The sequence below is a fragment of the Pundamilia nyererei genome, unplaced genomic scaffold, assembly GCF_000239375.1.
Source record: "Pundamilia nyererei isolate P.nyererei 1_Seehausen unplaced genomic scaffold, PunNye1.0 scaffold00048, whole genome shotgun sequence".
Classification (NCBI taxonomy): Eukaryota; Metazoa; Chordata; class Actinopteri; order Cichliformes; family Cichlidae; genus Pundamilia; species Pundamilia nyererei.
Genome location: NW_005187449.1, coordinates 3512136 through 3534333, shown reverse-complemented (window position 1 = coordinate 3534333; position 22198 = coordinate 3512136). Strand labels below are relative to the sequence as shown.

Sequence of the window (22198 nt, the reverse complement as noted above, 5' to 3'; positions counted from 1 at the left end):
CTTGCACTGTATGTAGTCCTGTCTTTATTGTCTGTTATATTTAGCACCAAAGTCTTGGAGGAACACTGTCTCGCTTCACTGTGTACTGTACCACTGTACATGGTTGGAATGACAATAAAGCCACTTGATTTGACTTGAAGGAGGTTGGTCCAGACGACACTTGTGCAGGTATGGGGAGGTCTGGGAGAGAGGGTGGTGGACTTTTTAATAGTCTGTTTAAAAAGTACAGCACAATGCTGGAAATTGAGCGGATGATGGAAATGAAGAAGACGTGTACCAGTTCTGAGTTTCGAGAACATGGTGATGTGCAGAGCTGAAGGAAGTACAGCGTGATGAAAACACGGGAACCAGGTGTGTAAGTTAGGTTAAGCAGAGGTGAAGAAGAGAGTGCAGGCTGGGTGGAGATGGGGGTCGGGGGTGATGTGTGATGAAGACGCGTTGGAAGTGAAAAACACACTGGGCTTAGAGTGCGGGTGTTTTATTTTAAGTCATTTTAAACTAACAGGAAACTGCTGTCATGTGTGCTTTTATCGTAGCAGCCGAGAGCGGAAGCGGCGAGCTGGCTTTGGCACGCTTGACGGGCGGTGGACTGCGATTGGCTGCCTTGTCTCCGTGCCTCCTGCTGTTGTTCTGATCAGATCAAGATGGCTGCTGTTGTCGGGGATGGAGAGTGAGCTCAGGCTGACATCCGAACACAGGCCGAGGACACGCGCACCGACCCGCTGATCTACGGGAGCCAAACCTCGGACCCGGACCGCCCGAACTCACTCTGATTCTCCGTTGAAGGTAGAGGGGCTCTGCTCCCGTCGCTCTCTCTGCAGCATCCTCCCTGCCATCGATCGCTGTTTGATTGACACGTCGCCGGATCGGTCAGAAAAATCAGATTAGGGTGATTCGGTTTGATTTCCGCCCCGACGGTAAAACATAAAATCTGAGTGCTACCGGTGTAATATGGGGCTTTTTGCTGGTTGGTTCGGGGGTGGTGGGAGGGGTGGGGGCTCCGGGCGGTGAATGGGTGAAGGTTATCCCGGTTACCGCGGGAGATAACGGCGCTGTTAAGGTGACATGGCGGCGGTGTTTCACCGGTAATGAGTCCGAGAGTCCGCTGCCCTCACCGGGACCAGCCGGGCCGGTCAGATACACCACTGCACGGAAACATGGCGGTTTCTTCATTTACAGTGTGGTTGTTATTATTAACACTGGACCCGAGAGAGTCAACATAATAACATAAATCATTAAATGACGTCATCAGGTACCTGCTTATTCAGCTTACAATAAAACCTGATCAATCAATATGACTACAGACAAAAAAAACTCCGCAGTTAATCGATCATTATTATTGTGACTGGATTAAAATTGTCTGATTTATCTACATGTATTTATTTATCTATTATTTATTTGTTGCTGGTCCTGAGCTGTAAACAGTGGGATTATCGAAGACGTCACTGTTAGCACATTAATGAATTCTGTGACATTGGAGCTGCTCCTCAGACACAGTTATTGTCTGCTCTTCAGTATGAATCCATAAAGATTTCAGTATCTGTGACTCTGCTCATGCCGGCATCTCAATCTTTGTTCTGGGACTTTGAAGCAGCTCTGACCTTTTTCTGACTCTTCTGTGTGACCTCTGGCCTCTAGACAAACTGTCCAACAAGCTCCAGTTTTAAAATTTTATTTGGATGTTACAGATTAGCAGATCTGTGCCGTGCCAGAAGCCAGCGAATGAGGAGAAATGGGTTTTAGTGTAAAAGAGGATGAGTTGAGGTGTAAAAGTGAGGATCCACGACTGGAGAAATCCTGGAACATATTCACCTGCGTTGTTTTTATCCCTCGGCTCCTGGCAGAAAGCTGTGGGCGTGTTTGTGGCTGATTAGAGGGAAACGCTCGCTCATGTGGACAGACCTCAGGCTGTCTGTTCATGGCGGTTTGTCCGTTAGATGATGACTTCCTGTTTTATCAGGCATAGAGCAGAGCCGCCAGCAGATCTCAGGTCAGCTTGTTTCAAAGGAAACTGTCTTCAGACACTGGCTGATGTCTGCACCACAGAAATGTCACAGAGATTTAAACAGGCTGCAGCTGCCTCTCACTAAACCTGCCAGCGCCTCCTGCAGGCTGCTCAGCTCCCGAAAACCAGGAGAAAAACTGACACTTCAGTGATTATCGACAAACAGGAAGTACTCAAGTACAGCTAATTGCTTTTATCAGTAATTAAAATCTTCTTTGTCTCATAAACTCAAACAACAACATGCAGAAACACGTCTTTGTCCTTTAAACAGAATTCAAATAAAAACTAATGATGAGGGAATGAGGCGGTGGTGGTGGTGGTGGAGTGGGGGAGCTACGGGGGCAGCTTGATTTATACCACAGGACGGCATGTTTCTGCAGCAGGTTCAAAGGTCACTGTTTGGCTGCAGTTAGAGGAGCAACAGCTGAGTGAATCTAAGAGTTTCATCTCAGAAGTTCAGCTCAGTTTTACCCAGCAGGCCAAGCATTTCACTGCCGTGTTTGTTGTGTCAGCAGGGGGCGCCGTGAGAGACCGCAGACATGGACACTACCACGTCCATCAAGATGACCACGCTGGCCATCCAGAACCTGTTCAGCTACGTGGAGGAGGAGAACCTGTCCGCCCTGAAGGCTCACCTGGATCGCTTCAAGGAAGTGGATGGACGCAGTGACGTATGTAATTGCGCTGTGATGGTGGCAGCGCTCGCTTCACAGTCAGAAGACATTTTAGAGCATTTGAGCACAGATATCCCTCCTTTAACTGTATTTAATGACATTCATGTTCAGTGTCATTGTTTGTACTGTAGTTTTTCTTTGAATTCAGTTCATTAATGCTGTTGTATTATATTATTTTCATTTCTGGTCACTTTTTTATTCTTTAGTGATTTTTACCTTAGTGCTTGTTTTATTTTTCTGGTTTGTTTACCTGTTTGTTTGTGTACTTGCCTATGTGTGCAGAATGGTCAGACTCCTCTGATGCTGGCGGCCGAGCAGGGCAGTCTGGAGATCGTCCAGGAGCTCATCAGGAGAGGAGCCAATGTCAACCTGGATGATGTGGTGAGCGAAACGAGTGCTCTGTCACCAATGAGGAAAAAAACCCCTCCCCCATCCTCCGGTGCTATGGTTGCTAGGAGACAGGTGGGCAAGTTGGCCGGCTCCTGTTTCCATGGTAACCTTGTCTGTGTGTATTTTAGGACTGCTGGTCGGCTCTGATCTCCGCAGCCAAGGAGGGTCACGTGGAGGTGGTGAAGGAGCTGCTGGAGAACAGCGCCTATATCGAGCACAGGGATATGGTGGGAGCAAAGCCTCATGGGAAATGTCGTGCAGAGAATGGAGTAGCTAAACCGAGGGTTAACGTGTGTGTGTGTGTGTGTCCCAGGGCGGCTGGACAGCTCTCACATGGGCTGCTTATAAAGGCCGCGTGGAGGTTGCAAAACTGCTGCTGGAACACGGGGCCAACCCCAACACTACAGGACAGGTAACACACAGACAACACAGGTAACACACACGGACGAGAGAATTGATTTTGGCAGGAAGATTTTGTTGTGTTTTGGACGGTTTCAGTCCACAGTGTTTCAGTGATGGTGCTGACATGTCCTCCTGTGCCCCTCACAGCAGTACAGTGTGTATCCGATCATCTGGGCCGCAGGTCGAGGACATGCTGACATCGTGAAGCTGCTCCTGCAAAATGGAGCCAAAGTCAACTGTTCAGACAAGGTGAGGGGGCGAGAGCCCAACAGAGAGCACACACACCTGCATGACCTGACCTGAAACAGCAAGAAACCACAGGAAACAGTGCAACACAACATCCGACTGACATCAAATAAATTAATCTCTGTGGGCTCGAGTGAATCGAGAGTAAGAAAGTAAAAACACCTGCACAGGAAACGTCCTGCAAAATAACACCAATACAACAATAAGTAGCATGATGGACAACAACAGGAAGTGACACAACACAGGAGCACACACCAAACACTATGGCATATTTCACAATAAAGCAGCTCAGAGATGGTGTGTGTGTTTCGTGTGTGTGTTACAGTACGGGACCACCCCTCTGATCTGGGCGGCGAGGAAAGGACACTTTGACTGCGTGATGCACCTGCTGGAGAACGGTGCTGACGTTGACCAGGAGGGGGCGGTACGACCTTAATCACCGTCACCACCTTCATCATCACCATCACTGCCGGCATGCCAGAATAATACGCGCCCACCTCTGTTAACTACTTCCTGTCTGTCCCCAGAACTCGATGACAGCACTGATCGTGGCGGTGAGGGGCGGGTACACGGAGGTGGTGAAGGAGCTGCTGAAGAGGAACCCCAACGTCAACATGACCGACAAGGACGGGAATACGGCACTGATGATCGCCGCCAAGGAGGGCTACACCGAGATCGTCCAGGATCTGCTGGATGCCGGCACCTATGTAAACATCCCTGACCGGGTGAGGCGCCAACAGGCATCGTCACATGACACACGCGGTTTCAATAACAGGGAAACTAAACGGCGTCCTGTGTGTTCCAGAGCGGCGATACGGTACTGATCGGAGCCGTGAGGGGCGGGCACGTGGAGATCGTCAGAGCTCTGCTGCACAAATACGCTGACATCGACATCAGAGGGCAGGTGAGGTTTTGGAGACACATTTCCTTCATCACATTGGAAACAGTGAGTTCATTTCTTAGCTCATTAGATGTTTATGAACATGAAAAATCTTTCCCATTTCCCAATTTCACGCACGCTGCAGTCAGACTAACACAGATGATATTTTATAAATGTGTCATCATTACTTAATTCAGTTGCAGGTTTAGGTTTGATTGTTTTGGCACTTGGTGTCCTCCGCAGTTTTGTCTCTGTTTTGATTTGCTGGTGTCTTCAACATTCTGATGAGAAGGACGACTGCTGTTACTCTGCGAGCATTCAGTAAAGAAGAACTTGAGGATCGGAGCCAATCAGATGCAGCGTAAAGTGATGTTGCTAATGTTATCTCTCTGCTCCACCTCCAGGAGAATAAGACGGCTCTTTACTGGGCCGTGGAGAAAGGAAACGCCACCATGGTGAGAGACATCCTGCAGTGTAACCCCGACACAGAGACCTGCACCAAGGTGAGAGCCCAGCACACCTGAGAACACCTGTCTCAGAGTAGGGGGTGGGGTTCTGTGGTTAACCTGAGTTTTGCTTTCAGGATGGAGAGACTCCGCTGATCAAAGCCACAAAGATGAGGAACATCGAGATCGTGGAGCTACTACTTGACAAAGGAGCAAAGGTGTCTGCTGTGGACAAGGTGAGAGCCAGATAGACTAGGGGTGGCTGTGGCTCAGGTGATAGAGCAGATGACCTACTTATTGGAAGGTTGGTGGTTCGATCCTTGGCTTTCTACATGCCAAATATCCTTGGGCAAGATACTAACCCCAAGTTGCCCTCCGATGCGTTCATCGGAGTGTGTATGTTGGTTAGTTTGCACTTGAGTTTAGAAGTGCTTTTATGAATGGGTGAATGAATGAGGCATGTTGTATACAGCGCTTTGAGTACTCTGGGAGAGTAGAAAAGCGCTATATAAGAATCAGTCCATTTACCAATCAGTCCATAGACACAAGCATCACGTGTATCTACCTGCCCTTCAAAGTAAAAGCAGGTTTAAATATTTAGCTTGTTTTTTAGTCTGTAGATTTGTCACAGAGTGAAATGAATGAACAGGTTACAGAGGACCTGATGCTGACACCTGTTTTCACAGAAAGGGGACACTCCTCTCCACATTGCCATCCGGGGGCGGAGCCGGCGCCTGGCCGAGCTCCTCCTCAGGAACCCCAAAGATGGTCGCCTGCTGTACCGCCCCAACAAGGCTGGAGAGACGCCGTACAACGTTGACTGCAGCCACCAGAAAAGCATCCTGACGCAGATTTTTGGAGCACGTACGTCTTTTTCTGTCTCACCTCATAGTGGGCCTGAACTGCACGCAAACGCAGTGTTATGGTTGATGTTTGCTCAGCTTTGAGTCTCTTCGCCACTCCTTCAACCTTTAAATGAACCTGGGCCGATCTCACTGCTGAAACTTAAGAGTGAATCAGGTGAAAGAAGCTGTAATTGGAAAGTATGAAGTAATGAGGCAGCTTTACATGGTGCTTTGTGTTTTTGTAGGCTGCGGCTGCTCAGGGAGCCAGACTGGATATCCTCAGCTTGTTACACATAACTGGATCAGTCTGCAGTCAGAGATCAGAGTGTTATGAAGAAATCAAAGCCTGGCCTCAGTGCACAGCTCACAGTGATAACATCCTCGGCTGAAACCAAACGTCTTAGTTTTTCTCATATTTAAAAGTTGTGAGACTGTTTCACTATGTGGATCATTCTAAACAGTATCCCTTATAAATGTAGACCTCAAAATAATCTGCAAAACTTTCTCAAAAAGATAAGAAGATAACCCCCCTTTTAATTCATCCTGACCAAAACCAGCTTCGTAAAAGGTAGGCACTCATCAACAAACATGCGTAGACTACTTAATTTAATAGACTACTCATGCAGTAAAAACATTGAAACCACAATAATGTCTCTAGATGCTGAAAAAGCGTTTCCAGTTAACTGGAAATTTTTATTTTCAACTTTGCACAAATTTGGTTTTGGAAACTCTTTCATAAACTGGCTAAAATTATTATATAATTCCCCAACAGCTTGCGTCAGAACAAATGACCAAACATCCTCCAGCTTCTGTCTCCTGAGGGGTACCTGGCAGGGATGCCCACTCTCCCCTTCACTGTTTGCAATTTTTATCAAACCACTAGCAGCAGCTGGTAGTTTGGTCCTGCCTTCGCTATTGTGGTTGATGTGGAGGTAGGGATTGGCTTAGGCATCTGGAGAGTCCTTAGGGACATGTCTGTGAAGGTTCTCAGTCATCCAGGTCATCGTAGTTTAAGGAGCTTGGAAAGAAAAGCGTCTGGACTTCTTTAAGTTGGTTGAAAACGTTTCACCTCTCATCGGAGAAGCTTCTTCAGTTCTAAGGTCAAAAGGTGGAGAATCCCAGATTTAAGCCCTGTGGGAGTATCCCCCCAAGGGGGACAATGGACCCCCTAATGATCCTCTACCTAATCACATGAGCCAATGTGTGAAAACGGATGTAGGTCACAATCAGCCAGAGTTTCGGGTGAGCTCATTGTGAAACCTAGCCCCACCCCATTATGTGATTTCCTGAGGTCACATGGCCTGGGATGTGAGTGGGCGTTAAGGCGTCTGGGAAGGGATCTCAAAACTGGATTATAGATGGCAGACAGTTGGTGTCGTAAACCCCCGCCTCTGTTCAAAGATGGTTGCTCACAGTGGACATAGATGGCTTCTTTCACTCCTCTTTCAAACCATCTGTCCTCTCTGTCCAAAATGTGAACATTGGCATCCTCGAAAGAGTGTCCTTTATCCCTAAGGTGCAGATGGACTGCTGAGTCTTGTCCTGTGGAGGTGGCTCTTCTATGTTGTGCCATGCGCTTGTGAAGTGGCTGTTTGGTCTCTCCAACGTAGAGGTCTGAGCATTCCTCTCTTACTTAGGGACATTTTCCCTGGAGGGCTTAACCCGGGGGTTGTGGTCATGAAATGGTTAGGGGGTGTGGTGGCTCTTAGATGGTGTTTCCCCCGTGACTGCTTGCTGCAGGGCTGGGGGAGGGTCTGTGCTGGCAGACGTAGGTTACTGGCCTGGTAGCCTGGCTGCCCTGGGTGGGTCTGGGGCAGGCGTGGGGGCTTGGGGTTCTGGGGGTGCTCTGCCTCCGGGCTGGGGCCCTGGCTGGACCTTGGAGGCTTGGGTTACCACCACGGTGCAGGGGAGGCATTCCCCCTCTGTCCCCTTATGGCCACTTGTGCCTCAATTTTATTCCACACATCCACATTATCACCCTCTCATAACACATACATATAGGGCCTTGGGAACGGGCACGTTATACAGCGTCCAGAGGATGGTCTGTGTATTCAATGTCACCTCGGGGCTGTGCTGACACCTGCTGTTCTCTGGCAGGAAGCACCATGCCCTCCCGTGTTCTAAATGCACTTTAGAACAACACGCAGCAACACTACACATCAGCAGGTGAAGGGATGTATGGGGTCTTCACACACCCCTGTTCTCTGCTAGCCATCAGGGCGGAGGGGCTGGGAGGAGGTGTTGACCGTCCGATTGGGGTCCCGGATGCGGGGCCTCCCTGCTGCTACGGAGCCGGGGGCGGTCTGCTTGTCTCCATCCCGGGGGAAAGGGTAACATCTCCTGGGTCTAGTTGCTTTCTACTGGCGAAGGTACCTGGACCCGGGGTATAGAGTATGTTTGGGGAGTGTGATTGTGTGTACAGTGTCCATTTGTGTCTGTCTTCCCGTTGGGTGAGTGCTGAGTATTCGTATATGTGTGCATGAGGGTGGGAATGCAGGTTTGTGTCTCTGTGTGCCTGTTCGTCTGTGTTTATATGTCAGGTCGGGTCTTAGACTGCACCTCTCTGGGAACATCTCAGGCCCTCCAAGGTATGGAGGCCTATCTATCCTCACCACACTGCCTGATGTGTTTCAGTGCGTTGGTGGTTCTTGGTGTCTGGGGCTGGGTGCTCAAGTATGTACCAGCTCACTCCCGGTGGCTGCGTGGCGGGGCCTGGTGCCCGTGGCTTGGTCGGACCTCTTCCGGAAAATAAAATAAATAAATAATAACACCAAAGGTCGATCAAATGGACCAATACAGCAAGGCTGTGATGATCCACTTGGTAAAGTAAATCTATTGGGTATCCTTGTTGGCCTTCAGACAATTTTGATGGCTAAAGAACCAAATAGGACAGTCAAAAACAAAAAAAACAAAGATGAAGGAAAAACTTGTAGTTTATCTGCAATAAGAGCTGATTTATGGTTACTGAATGCAGAGTGATTGAATGAACAGTAAAGTATCATCAGCATATTGACATATTTACACCCACTCACAGGAAATAATGTCATGAGTAGAAAATGAAGTTCAGAAGCTGCAGGCTTGAGTTCCCTCTGCACTCTCTGCTCATTCAGACTTGGTGTTTGCTGTAAATTGATACAAAGAGTGAAATCAGCCACGCTGGGACTGCTCCGCAGGCTCGTGTTAATCGATCAGCTCATTTTACCAAAATCATTCTGACTCCAGAAATCTGATTACAATGCCACAGCAGATTACTTTTATCTGTTCTGTCCTCAGGGATCCTCAAATCAAAAGAATAAAAGACTCTCTGTGTCTCCACCCCCTCCAGGTCACCTGTCGCCCTCGGAGACGGACGGTGACATGCTGGGCTATGATCTGTACAGCTCGGCGCTCGCCGACATCCTGAGCGAGCCCACCATGCAGCCGCCCATCTGTGTGGGTCTGTACGCTCAGTGGGGCAGCGGCAAGTCCTTCCTGCTCAAGAAGCTGGAGGGTGAGTTCGTGTTTGCCACGCTCGCCAGGCTCACCACGCTCGTTACACTAAGGGTACACTTGGCCAACACGTACTGACACTCCTCTTTCTCCTCAGATGAGATGAAGACTTTTGCTGGGCAGCAGATTGAGCCGCTGTTTCAGTTCTCCTGGCTCGTTGTCTTCTTGTCCTTGCTGCTCTGTGGCTCCATCGCCATCATCCTCGGCTTCAGTGTGGACCCCAAGCTCGCCATGGCGGTCTCCCTCAGCCTGCTTGCCCTGCTTTACCTCTTCTTTGGTGAGAAACGCTTCGATGTTATGCCGCACGTTAACACATGACCTCCTGTACTGCCACCGGTGTTCACATAACCTTTTACATTCTGTAGTGGTGGTGTACTTTGGCGGCCGGAGGGAGGGAGATAACTGGACGTGGGCGTGGCTGCTGAGCACCCGCCTGGCGCGGCACATCGGGTACCTGGAGCTGCTGTTGAAGCTGATGTTCGTGAACCCGCCGGAGCTTCCGGAGCAGAGCACACGAGCGCTGCCCGTCAGGTAACGCCACCACATAGGGAGGTCATGATGTCACAGTAATGTCACGCTGATGTCATGATGATGTCACTTGTCTCCTGCAGGTTCCTGTTCACAGACTATAACCGGCTGTCCAGCGTTGGAGGAGAAACATCGATGGCCGAGATGATCGCCACGCTGTCGGACGCCTGCGAGCGAGAGTTCGGCTTCCTCGCCACACGACTCTTTAGAGTGTTTAAGACCGAGGAGACGCAAGGTATTGCATCACGTCCTGTCTGGCAGCCTGCGCTTCTTGAGGTCACCTGACCCAAGTCCAGTTTGGCTCAATCTCTTCTTCTTCGGTGCTCTCAGGTAAGAGGAAGTGGAAGAAGACGTGCTGCGTGCCGTCCTTCATCCTCTTCACCGTCGTGCTGGCCTGTCTCGTCACCGGCATGGCGCTGCTGGCCGTCTTCAAGGTGGATGGCGAGAACCGGACAGTGAACGCGGTGCTGATCGCCATCGGCAGCGTGGTTGGCCTTGCTCTGCTGCTCAACTGCAGGACGTGGTGGCAGGTGACCGACTCGGTGCTGAACTCGCAGAGGAAGAGGCTCCACAGTGCCGCCAACAGGATGCACAAGCTGAAGAGCGAGGGCTTCATGAAGGTGAGCAGAGGACACAGTCTATGGAGCGGCGAGGGGGTCTCCTTGAGCCTGAGGGTCTTTAGTTTCAGTGTTTTTAATCCTCTGATGTCTCTGGTGGAGGGAAACAAGAGGCGGGGGCAAGGGTGTAGCTCAGGAGTCTTCCTGGTTCTGAATGAGCCCTTGAACGTAATTGGCTGGTTCTGCACACAGGAAAAAGCTTCATGTAGCTTGTGTGCTGTGGTGAACTTTCAGAATAAGAGCATGGGGGTGGTCATTTGAGTTTGTTAGTGTGAGCTCAGAGACTGAAGAGTCTGTCTGAGCTGAATTCTGATGCTTCTGCACACTTTCTCCTGCAGGTCCTGAAGCACGAGGTGGAGCTGATGGCAAGGATGGCGAAGACGATCGACGGGTTCACGCAGCACCAGACGAGGCTGGCGGTGGTCATTGATGGGCTGGACTCCTGCGAACAGGACAAAGTTCTGCAGATGCTCGACACGGTGAGACGCTCGCACGGCTTCATTCAGTCAGTGTTTTTAAAGATAACGGAGCAGAAGCATGGACACAGTCTGACCTCATCGTCATCTTTAACGCAAACGTTAGCTGTGACATCACAGCCTTAGTCAAGCTGAATCGTGTTTTCATTAGATGAATGTGATCAGTCGGAACAGCTCAGCTCTCATCACGTGGGTCAGATTTACTTTGAAAGGGCAGAAAGTTGCCTCAGATGGTCAGTGTGGGCATGTCCCTCCTGCAGGTGCGTGTGCTGTTCTCCAAAGGGCCCTTCATCTCCATCTTTGCCAGTGACCCGCACATCATCATCAAGGCCATCAACCAGAACCTGAACAGCGTCCTACGCGACTCCAACATCAACGGGCACGACTACATGAGGAACATCGTGCACCTGCCTGTCTTTCTCAACAGCAGGGGCCTCTCCAGCGCCAGGAAGATGTGCACTGCCACGCCCACCAACGGAGACGTCACCACCGCCGATGGTATCCACACACACAATGACTACGTTATACGAGACTTGCAGTTACATCGCTTTTTATCGTAGCCGATTAATGAAGCGTGCAGGTGACATCAGCAGCCTGTTGTCACATCCTTCTGCTGTCACGTGACCGCGTCTGCTCTGAAATCATGTTCGATGAAGTCTCACAGAGATTCACTCAGATTCAGTCTGGACCTGAAAATAAACCTTCGGTTTTATTTTTCTTACTAAGATAAAAGTATGAATTAGAGGAGCAGGAGTGCAGAGGCTATTCTGTAATCCCAGAATATCTGCACACATCATACTCACCTCTGTCTGTGGTTACAGAACGACATAATGTTTACATCTGTTTGTGTGTCAGCAGGGTGGCATGAGGAGCTAGACAGGAAGCTGTCTCAGCACAGTCTGGGAGAATTAACCAAGTTTGGCAGCAAGACGATGCTCAACCGTCGGGTGAGTGTGTGTGTCTGTGTGTGTGTGTGTGTGTGTGTGTGTGTTAATCTAATGACTTGTAGGTGGTCTCATGTTTCCTCTGATTGAATTAAATCCAGCTGCTTTTCAGGTTTTAATTTGAAAAGGGTGTGGTGTGATTAGATGTGATCAGGTCCGTTTATTGACTGTGTCAATGAGCTGCTGTTTCTTGATTGACAGCTTGTGTAAATATACTCTATCCCTTGTGCGTGTGGTCATGTGACCTGTGTGGTGCACTTTGCAGGAAACGTACCGGCGCCGCCAGGTGCAGCGCTCGGTGACGCGTCAGATGTCGTTCGACCTGACGAAGCTGATGGTGACGGAGGATTGGTTCAGCGACATCAGCCCACAGACGATGAGGAGGCTGCTGAACATTGTCTCCGTCACAGGTGACCTCCATCACCTTCATTATTAGCAGGACACGGTCTGACTGCCGTCAGCCCGTCTGCCACTTCCTGCTGATCTTGTTGGTTCATTCCAGTATTTTTCATTAAAAAAACATTTTTATTATTATTATCATAATAATAATGCAGTTTTTAACCCCGCCTGCTCCTGTCCAGGCCGTCTGCTACGAGCCAATCAGATCAGCTTTAACTGGGACCGCCTGGCGTCGTGGATCAACCTGACGGAGCAGTGGCCCTACAGGACGTCCTGGCTCATCCTGTACCTGGAGGAGACCGACGGAGTCCCTGACCATGCCACGCTCAAGACCATCTATGAGAGGTCAGAGGTCACCCTCCCTCCACAGGTGTAAAACGACACTGCGTCAGCTGATCAGTGTGTCCTCTCTCCCTAAGAGTGTCTAAGAACATCCCAACCACAAAGGACGTGGAGCCGCTGCTGGAGATCGACGGAGACGTGCGCAGCTTCGAGGTCTTCCTGTCATCACGGACACCTGTCCTTACAGCGAGGGACATTCGCACCTTCCTGCCTTGCACCGTCAACCTGGACCCCAAACTCCGTGAAATCATTGCAGGTACGAGTACTGCTCAGTACTGCTGAAAATACTGCTCAGTGTATTGCTGACTGTACTTCCTGTTGCTCTCATGAGCGTGGCGTGATTTGATGACATCATCAGTTTGAGATTCCTCCACAGATGTTCGCGCTGCCCGTGAGCAGATCAACATGGGCGGAGTCACGTACCCGCCCCTGCCCCTGCAGGAAGCTCAGCCCCGCCCCACATCAGTCTACAGTCAGGTGTCGTCGACGTGCTCGCCCTCCGCGTCCTTCACCGGGCCTTTCAACCCACCGGCGGGGGGCGTGGTCTCCCCGCCACCTCACAGCAGCTACTACAGCGGCATGGCCAGCACACAGCATCCCTTCTACAACAGAGTGAGTAAAGGCCCCGCCCCTGCCCACACCTCATGATGTCATTGAATCCTGTAGGTGGCTGAGCAGCAGGTAGCGTAGCGATGTCATCGGTTCACGTGACGACTGTCCCGCCTCAGTCCCTTTCATCGTTTGTGTTGTTTTGCTTGATTTCATTTCATTTCCTGTTTCACTGAATCCCTGCTGTCTCACACAGCCCACCGATCAGCTGACAGGCTGCCGTCCAGCTCCGTAGAGTAAAAGGAGTCGACAGAAAGCTTCACAGAGAGTTGAATAAAGTTCAACTTTCAGCTAGCTTCAGCTAATGATGATTTTTTTTATTTTGAATGCGTCAAAAGTTTTGACATCATAACAAAAAAAGCACAGAAATACAAACAGAAACGACAAAAAACACAAATGTTCATGAAACACATTGAAATAAAAATTCAAAGTTTCACATTCCTGTTTTATTCTTGTCAATTGTCTGCTGACGCTGACCGGGTGTCAGGCGGCAGGGATTCGCTCTTTGATTTGACAGGTTTTTTTATGTTTCATCACATCCACCGACATTATTTAAATTTTTCACCTCCTCCCCCTCAGCCATATTTTCCCCACCACCTTTACCAGCTGCCACGCCCACTCGTGGCTTCCTTCCCACCACACCTCCATCCACGACCACCTCCTAAAAGCTCCTTCAGCAGGGATGCCGCTGCTCCCGCCGCTCCTGTAAGTACGGCCGTAGCTGGAAGCTATGACTCAACATGAACGTTTTTAACAAGTTTCTATTTTTCTGATATTTTGTCTTAAAATGTGAAAAAATAATGAAACTTGTCTGTTTTCAGTTTTTGAATCTGAAACTTAAAATGTTTAGTTTTATTACCTGGTGAAGAAGAAACACATAAAATATTTTAGAATAAAATCTTTTCGAAACTCCGCCCACCAGATGTTTGTTTGCTCAGAGGTTTTCCTCTAGAAATCTAGAAAGAGTCTAAGTCAGAGTTTTAGTTTTCTTTGCTTGTGGTCTGTGAAGGCTCCTCTGTTTTCCCCTCTTTTACTGCTGCTGTTATTCTCCTCTTTGGTTTCTGGAAACACTGAACCAGTGGCGGTTTCTTAAAACTGCCTTCAGTAGAAATCATTGTGCTGTCCTGTCGTTCATCTGTGTTTCCTCATGTTTTCATCCCCAAACTGTCTGTCTGTCTGCAGTCTAAGAGTTCTTCTTTGAAAACGAAGCAGGTATTTAACCTTACCTAACATGACCCTCCTTGTCTCTTTCCCTCCTTCCTTCCTGAAGTGTCCACAGCAAGCGTCCGCGTGTTTTGGTGTTGATCGCTCTCGTTCAGCCAGCTGACAAATCGGCCTCAGAAGTTTTCTGAGGTTCTCAAGGATGTTTCAGACACAACAGGTTCCCACAGGAACACTTGAAACATAACAAGTGACTTTTTATGAAATACTTCGCTTCACAACTGAGCATGCTCTGTTTTTATTTAAGGAGCAAAATTTCTGATTTGTAGTTACAGTGAAATGAAAAACAGATCCAAGCATGAACATGAGCCAGTGATTGAGCCGTGACCGATCTGAACTTCAGCCGGACTTGAGCCGGATGCTGTGGACCAAAGGAGGAAGTGTTCCAACCACTACAACCCCCCAGCATGCACCTTGCCTCTACTAGCATGTGGCTTCAAAAAGTAGTAGTGGCATAGATCAAAAATTTGTTGTTTGATCTATTCAGAAACTTTAACTTGACTTTTGACCCCTCACTGCTAACCCACACAGCTGCTCACCACCCCAAACTCCCCCAGCCCCACCTCTGCATAGTGAAAAAATGTCCTGACTGTGAGTTAAAGGTGCTCACAAAGCTTTAAAACATCTGTTGGACAGTAATTTTTTGTACGTCATTGGGGACATTTCTGTGTTTCAGGCCACGTTTCAGCAAAAAGTTATCTTAAAATTAAAAATTGGCCTAAAAGAAACAGATGAGTCCTGTGCTAGCTGTGCTAAGTCACGTGACATGGTTATCCAGATCCAGATAAACTGTACATCAGAGGTAGTACAAAACATGGACGTAGCTTCTGGGTCCAAAAAATAAAGCAGTCACGTGTGCCTTAAACTGTTTTGGATTTTATGGCCGCCAGGAGGTGACACTGTAAAATTTCTTCTGGCTCTATAGAAGTCTGTGGGATGACCTCTGACATTTATAAATACCTTCCTTATGTTGCTTAGTCTCTCATATCGGGTCAAAACAAGGTTATTCAATAAATTTTGGTCATTCTGAGCATGAGAGAAAATTTTCCAATTATGCATGATGATTTTCAGAGCTGCTGCTCTTCCTCACATCTGATTTCTAAATACCAAGTTAACAGTGGTGAAACTGATCAGTGGGCGATCTCACAGTGGCTACATCCGTCTTTTACATGTCTGTCAGGTGTACTTTTACCTGAGTTAGCGTTTATGTTTTTAGTCTGGTGGAGTCACTGAAGAGAAATGTTGAGCTAAAAGCATTAAGCTCAGGTTGAGACTTTAACCTGCCAGGATTTGGATGAAGTTTCTATTCATCTCACAGCTGGATGTCACATCTGAAAATAATGACATTTGTTATTAAAATCTAAAAAATGTTGGATATTTTTCCCTGGGAAATATATCTGTGTTCAGGGCTCCGCCTCCGTTGCGTCTGCCACTCCGCCCGTCCTCCTAAGCTCCATGACCACAGAGGCTGTCTGTGAGCGCGTGCGGCATATGGAAGGCATCGACCAGAGCATGATAGGACAGTACACCGCCACCATCAGGAAGGTCAGTGACACAACTTCACAGGAAAGCAGAAAGCCAGGGACCTGAGACTGAAATACAAATGTTTTTCATTTTCAGGCAAACGTTAACGGCAGAGTTCTGTCTCAGTGTAACATCGACGAGCTGAAGAAGGAAATGAACATGAACTTTGGAGACTGGCAGCTCTTCAGGGCAACGGTCAGTCCAGGCAGTGAATGCATTAATAATAATAATAATAATAATAAACTTTATTTATAAGGCACACTTAAAAACCAAGGTTATGCCAAGGTGCTTAACAAGTAAGATAGAGAATAGGAGGAGGATAATAGAAATAGGACCAAAGTAAGTACTAAGTATGCAAGCAGATAACTGTCACTGATACATAGGAAAGCAACAGGTACAGAGCAAACAAGAATTTAAATGCGCATAAAAGTGCATGATATAAAAGAAATATTAACTAGAGGGAAAGGTAAGATTGAATAAGTGGGTTTTTAATCGTGATTTGAACAGTGCAATGGAATCAGATGCGCGGAGGTCGAGAGGAAGGGTATTCCACAGTACCGGGGCAGCCAGAGCAAGCGCACGGTCACCCCGGGACTTCAGTCGAGATCTGGGTTGGGTCAGAAGTAGTTGAGTGGCAGATCTGAGTGTTCTAGCAGGAGTATGTGGTTTGAGAAGTTCACTAAGATAACTTGGCGCTAATTTATTAATAGTTTTGAAAGTACTTTATGGGCAGCCAATGCAAGCTAGCTAGGACAGGAGTAATATGGCAAAATTTCCTGGTACCAGTCAAAAGGCGGGCTGCTGCATTTTGGACTGTTTGCAGTCTAAGAAGAAGAGAAGAGGGAAGACCGTAGTACCAAGAGTTACAATAATCCAACCTGGAGGTCACAAAAGCGTGAATAAGCTTCTCCAGGTCCTCATAATGCCTAGTCTTAGAGATAAGGCGCAGTTGGTGGAAGCTAGATCTCACTACAGCAGACACTTGCTTATCGAGTTTGAGCGAGCTATCCAGCAGTACACCCAAGTTACTGACATAGTCACAAGAAAAGCTAGCAAAGGAACCCAGGGCAGCACGGAGTTGGGCACGAGGGATTTTACTGTTGAACACCACAATCTCAGTCTTCTTATCGTTTAAAACGAGGGAATTACTCAGGAACCATTCTTTGACCTCCCGCATGCATTCTTGAAAGTAGTGCAGGGACACAGCAAGGTCGTCAGTAAGTTCAAAATAGATCTGTATGTCATCGGCATAACAGTGGAAGGCGATATTGTATTTTTCAAAGATTGCGTCTAGAGGGAGCAAATACAATGAGAAGAGAATAGGGCCTAAAACTGATCCTTGAGGCACACCACAACAGACCGGAGCGGAGGAAGAGGAGAAGGTGCCCAAGTGAACTGGTAAGGATCTATCAGCGAGGTATGATTTAAACCAGTCGAGGGCAGTGCCTCTAATACCCAGTGTGCTCAAGTCTTAGTAATAAAATGTTATGGTCCACCGTATCAAAGGCCGAAGAGAGGTCCAGTAAAACTAGGACCATAGAGCGTCACTAATGCTAAGAATATCATTAGCATTACTGACTAATAGCGTAAAATTATCTCCATATAGGTGAATTTTCTAAAACAGAAACCCTGTAGCAGTGGAAAACCAAAGAATTTGGGTTTATTAAAACAGTTTTCAGTGACCTGCAGCAGCTTTTGGGTTCATTTCCACATAAAACACATCTTGGTTTACTGCTATGTAATGACTTAAAATAAGATCCACCTCCTCCTTCCTGCTGAAGGTTTTGGACATGCGTCACATTGAGAGCCAGGTGCTACATGAGGAAACTGCCAGCGAGCAAGGTAGCGTCATTGGCGGTCACATCGAGCCAGTAAGGCGAGTGATGGCTCCACCCCACGCTGGCGCCCCGAACACGGATGCATCACCAATGTACAGCTTCAACCTGAGCTTCGAGGAGCTGAGCACGGTGGGACTGGATGACCCGCAGCGACACGGAAACATGCCGTGGATGGTAACTATAGAACATGTGATCTGTGATGTCAGATGTGAGGGGTCTGATGCTGAAGAATGTTGTTTTCTGTCTGTCTTCAGGGTGGCGCTCACAGAACCGCCAGCATGACCAGTCTGAACTCGCAGGAGTCCTCCAATGACATCTCCAAGCTGACGGACAAGCAGCAGGCAGAGTACCGCGATGCCTACCAGGAATACATCGCCCAGATGGCCCAGCTGGAGTTGGGCGTCATCACTGGGGAGAAGCCCATCCAACCACAACCGGGACAGTTCATGACATCATCATCTGAGGATAAGAGCAAGGATGGCACCGAGCAGGATGGACGCAAATCCTTCAACAAGAGGAGCAGCAGCAAACCGGCAGCGGACAACACTGACTTTGCTTCCAATGGTGAGGCGCTAGATCCCATCAGAGAAGAAGACGAGAAGGGTGACCACGGGTCTTCCAAGTCAGTGCTCACCCGCAAGTCCTCAGCTGAAAGAGGCGGGCTGTTCCAGGGCGCTGCTGATCTCAAGCTGAAGGCCAGTGGTGGGTTGCGCTACCAGAAGCTGACCAGCGATGACGAGGAGTCTGAAGAGTCGGATCACGCCCCCCTGCTGAAAGATGGCAAGAAGGTGGTGGACCCCAAACTGCCCGGCGGTTCACTGGCGCTGAAAGGGAAGGACTACCTCTCTGATGCCATGCTGGACAAGAAAGACTCGTCTGACTCTGGCGTGAGGTCCAATGAGAGCTCGCCCAACCACTCGCTGCAGGACGAGGAGGCGGACCTGTCGCAGCTGGACAGGGCCAACCTGATTGAGCTGGATGAAGAGAGCCTAGCCCGGAAGCGTGGCCTTCCCAGCAGCCTCAGCGGCCTGCAGGACCCGGCGGTGGCGCGCATGTCCATCTGCTCCGAGGATCAGTGCAGCCTGCTGGCGAGCAGCCCGGAGGAGAGTTGGCCGTCGTCCAGGAGCTACAACCTGAACCGCACGCCAAGCAATGTCACCCTCAACAACAACACCAATGCCCAGCAGGCCAACCGCGCCCGCCAGCCCCCAGAGGGCTCCACCTCCTCCAACCCCTCCTCCTCCACCTCCTCCACCAGCGAGGTCATCATCCCCCCGAGCTCCGGGACCACCACAACCACCACAACTTCTACTCGGCCGGGGCCAAACAACGAGAACGTCAGAGTGGTTCACTTGAAGCGTGGCCTGAAGCCCGGAGACCCGCCGGAGATCTGCACTGTGTCCTCCGACACTGTCACCTTCGGCGAGGAGCGTGAGAGCATCCTGTGACCTCACAGCGAGGAGGGGAAGAGCGCCAAGGGTCCACCGAGAGTCGCCTTTCAACTTCTGCAACCAATCAGGACTCTAGAATAGTTTGACGAGTTTGACGAAGAAAAAAAACATTTGATCAGTGAAAAAGAAAAAAAGCTAAATTTGACTGAAAAATTATCAAAAATCTGAAATTAGGAAGAAAAAATATGTTTAGAAGTTTTGGACTTTAAATCTGAGCAGAAGAAGAAGAGTGGCTGCTGGAGGACCTCAATTTCAGTGTTAATGGTAGATGTTTGTGCATGCTCACCTGTAGTCCGTAGGTAACATGAAGCTTCGTAGAGACGTAACGTGAAGCTGCTGCATGTCGTTATTGTCCTGCTCTGATGTGATTGGGCGCTTCCGGCCTGTTTACATCGTGACAGAGTTCATTATTGATGCTTATCGTTCACGCCCCTGAAAGCGATCGCCACTGACATCGCATCCAATTGTTTAACAGCGAGAGAGGTGACTTCCTGCTGTCAGAACACCACAAACTAATTGGCCAATTAGAGACAGACACCTAACCTATTTAGGGTCAAACCAGCCAATGGGAATGATCTGGTGTTTCATCAGTTAGAGCAAGGTTTCCATGGTGATACAAATCACCAGCTTCCTGTGAGTCCAGAAACATCAGCAGAGCTTCCTGATTGTTTAGTAGAATATCCTTCAAGGACCAATCAGGAGAAAGAGTTGGAACAACACCTGCTCTAACTGATCAAACAGTGAACTAGCACCCTGAGAAATTACCTGGACAGGTGAGCGCAGACTTCCACTTCGCCCCCTGGTGATATTCAGCATTACAAATGGGTTATTCACCCATTGCTGAGGTGTACTGCAGTCAGTTATAATCAGAAAAAAACCTTGTTAACTATTTTGCAATGATCTTCGTGAACGAGTATTTAATCGGCTGTTTGTGTTTGGTGTCACACTGACGTGGTGCTCTTACAGTGAAGTGAATCTGTGATCATGTCGTTTGGTCTGAAAATCTTTGAAATCATGGATGAGTTTAACGTCCTCCAATCATCAGGAAAAAAATTCTGACCAATCAGCAGTGAACGTGAGCTTTGTCGGACATTTATGAACGACAGGAAATGAAAATGAAGATACCAAAATTATCCAGATATCTTAAGATTTCAGAATAAAATAACAAAAATAAATGTTTCCTTCAAAATAAATAATGAATAATATAGCTGTTTTCAGTGTTAGATTCTAAAAGCATGTTTCTGTAACGCTGTCGTTTGTGTCTCGCGCTCTCAGTGATCATGTGACCTGTCTCAGGACGAAGTTAATGGAAAAAATGTTTCTGTGAACTAAAAATAAAAAACCTGCACGTTGAAAGTGTCAGAGTACATTTATTGAACAATGAACACAGTAGTGAGCATTTTAAATAAATAAACATTTTATTTTGTTCTGAACACTTTTTAGGAACTTTTACAGGAAATTGGACATAAAGAAGCAAAAACAAATATTTACAGTTTCTAAAAGACATTTTTTATTTTTGTGTGTTTATTTTTTTATTTCAGTATTTCATTTGGATTTTTTAACTTTTGGCCTTCCTTAGTTTAAAGGGAAAAATCCAAAAACTTATGCTAGGTTTCTTATTTTCATTTTACAGACCCTATACTTTTTTCATTTGAGTGGAAAAATATTTTTATTAGAATTAATGTTTAAAAATATTTTCATAAACTATTTACATTTCAATATTTTAAAAGTTTCAGCCGTTAATGGACAAAATGTCTGTCCCCACGAGTTTGAAGACATGTCTGAGACTCAAAATATGGTTTTAGTGTCAGGGTTACAGTTAGGTTAAGGTTAGGTTTAAGCTCAGGGTTAGAATTGGGCATTCATGTTGACTGTTAGGGTTAGTGCATAGGGGAAGTATTATCTCAATTAGATGTCCCCACAAAGATATAAAAACAAGTGTGTGTGTGTGTGTGTGTGTGTGTGTGTGTGTCCTGGTTTGGATGTTCCAGCTGGATCGGAATGCTGTTACCATGGGTGATAAGATGCCAAACGTCTGCCTCTCCTGCAATCACATGACTCTGATCCGCCTGGACTATAGCAGGAAACAGCAACAATGAAACATGGTAAACATGTTGATGGTGAAGATGTGATGATGATGAAGGCTGTTCGTCCTTTGTCTGTGGAGCTGAAGGATAATTAAAGTTTTTAACAGTGCTTTATTTAAAACTGCAGTTCATCAGACAGTCTGAAGCTGATTAAATGTTAAATCAGAGACGTGTCAGCAGGGGGCAGAATTTGCTGCCATCACATAATTCCCACAGTGCTGAGCGGCCCATTGGATTGTGACACAGACCTGTTTTGACCTTTTATAAATGCCTCAGAGTCTGTCAGACACATGCAGGGGAGGGGGGATGTGAAGGAGATTTGAGCACCCGCCCTTTCAAACATCTCTGCACGGCCCTGGAGTCTGTACTGATACATCTCTGGGGCATGACTAGCATAGACTGCTAACTATTGTAACTATGGCGACGCTCCATGATCTGCCATTATTGCAAAAAATGGTCCACAGGAGTGACTGGAATGACACAACTCTCCCCTTCATTGACTCTAATTTGAGCCAACCAGGTAAAAGTGAGGGTATGATGTGAAATGTAGGAATGAACTGAACCAAATGAGCCTGCTGACGTTCATCAATTACTTCCTGTGAGGAAATAAATCTGTTGATGTCTCCACTTCACAAACAAATAAGCAAACAAACATTTGTGGCAAACAAATCTAAACCATTAGGATAATTTTAAAAAGTTGGACTTTAAAGACTTTATTTTCTTCACATATTTAATTTGACTTCTTTGGACTTCTTAAATTCAGATTTATATTTGGATTTAATTGG

General features: G+C 47.7%; 1 protein-coding gene across 5 annotated transcripts; it reads left to right on the top strand.

Moving 5' to 3' along the window:
- The first annotated feature begins 529 nt into the window (after nucleotides 1-529).
- On the top strand, nucleotides 530-19473 carry kidins220b (kinase D-interacting substrate 220b). Of its 5 annotated transcripts, none has more exons than XM_005732800.2 (30): nucleotides 530-786; nucleotides 2521-2676; nucleotides 2962-3060; nucleotides 3198-3296; nucleotides 3383-3481; nucleotides 3619-3720; nucleotides 4043-4141; nucleotides 4245-4442; nucleotides 4523-4621; nucleotides 5002-5100; nucleotides 5181-5279; nucleotides 5730-5907; nucleotides 9214-9378; nucleotides 9475-9654; nucleotides 9743-9908; nucleotides 9989-10140; nucleotides 10236-10525; nucleotides 10861-11001; nucleotides 11259-11496; nucleotides 11857-11945; nucleotides 12208-12352; nucleotides 12524-12686; nucleotides 12761-12939; nucleotides 13060-13295; nucleotides 13872-13997; nucleotides 14475-14504; nucleotides 15921-16058; nucleotides 16134-16232; nucleotides 17819-18049; nucleotides 18130-19473. In XM_005732800.2, exons 2-30 carry the CDS (start codon nucleotides 2545-2547, stop codon nucleotides 19321-19323), a joined length of 5265 nt encoding a protein of 1754 aa, XP_005732857.1. In that variant the 5' UTR covers nucleotides 530-786; nucleotides 2521-2544; the 3' UTR covers nucleotides 19324-19473. The 5 variants fall into 5 exon arrangements, with proteins under 5 accessions (XP_005732857.1, XP_005732855.1, XP_005732856.1 ...); XM_005732798.2 differs by having other exon boundaries at nucleotides 11854-11945; XM_005732799.2 differs by having other exon boundaries at nucleotides 2518-2676; nucleotides 11854-11945.
- The last annotated feature ends 2725 nt before the right edge of the window (nucleotides 19474-22198 follow it).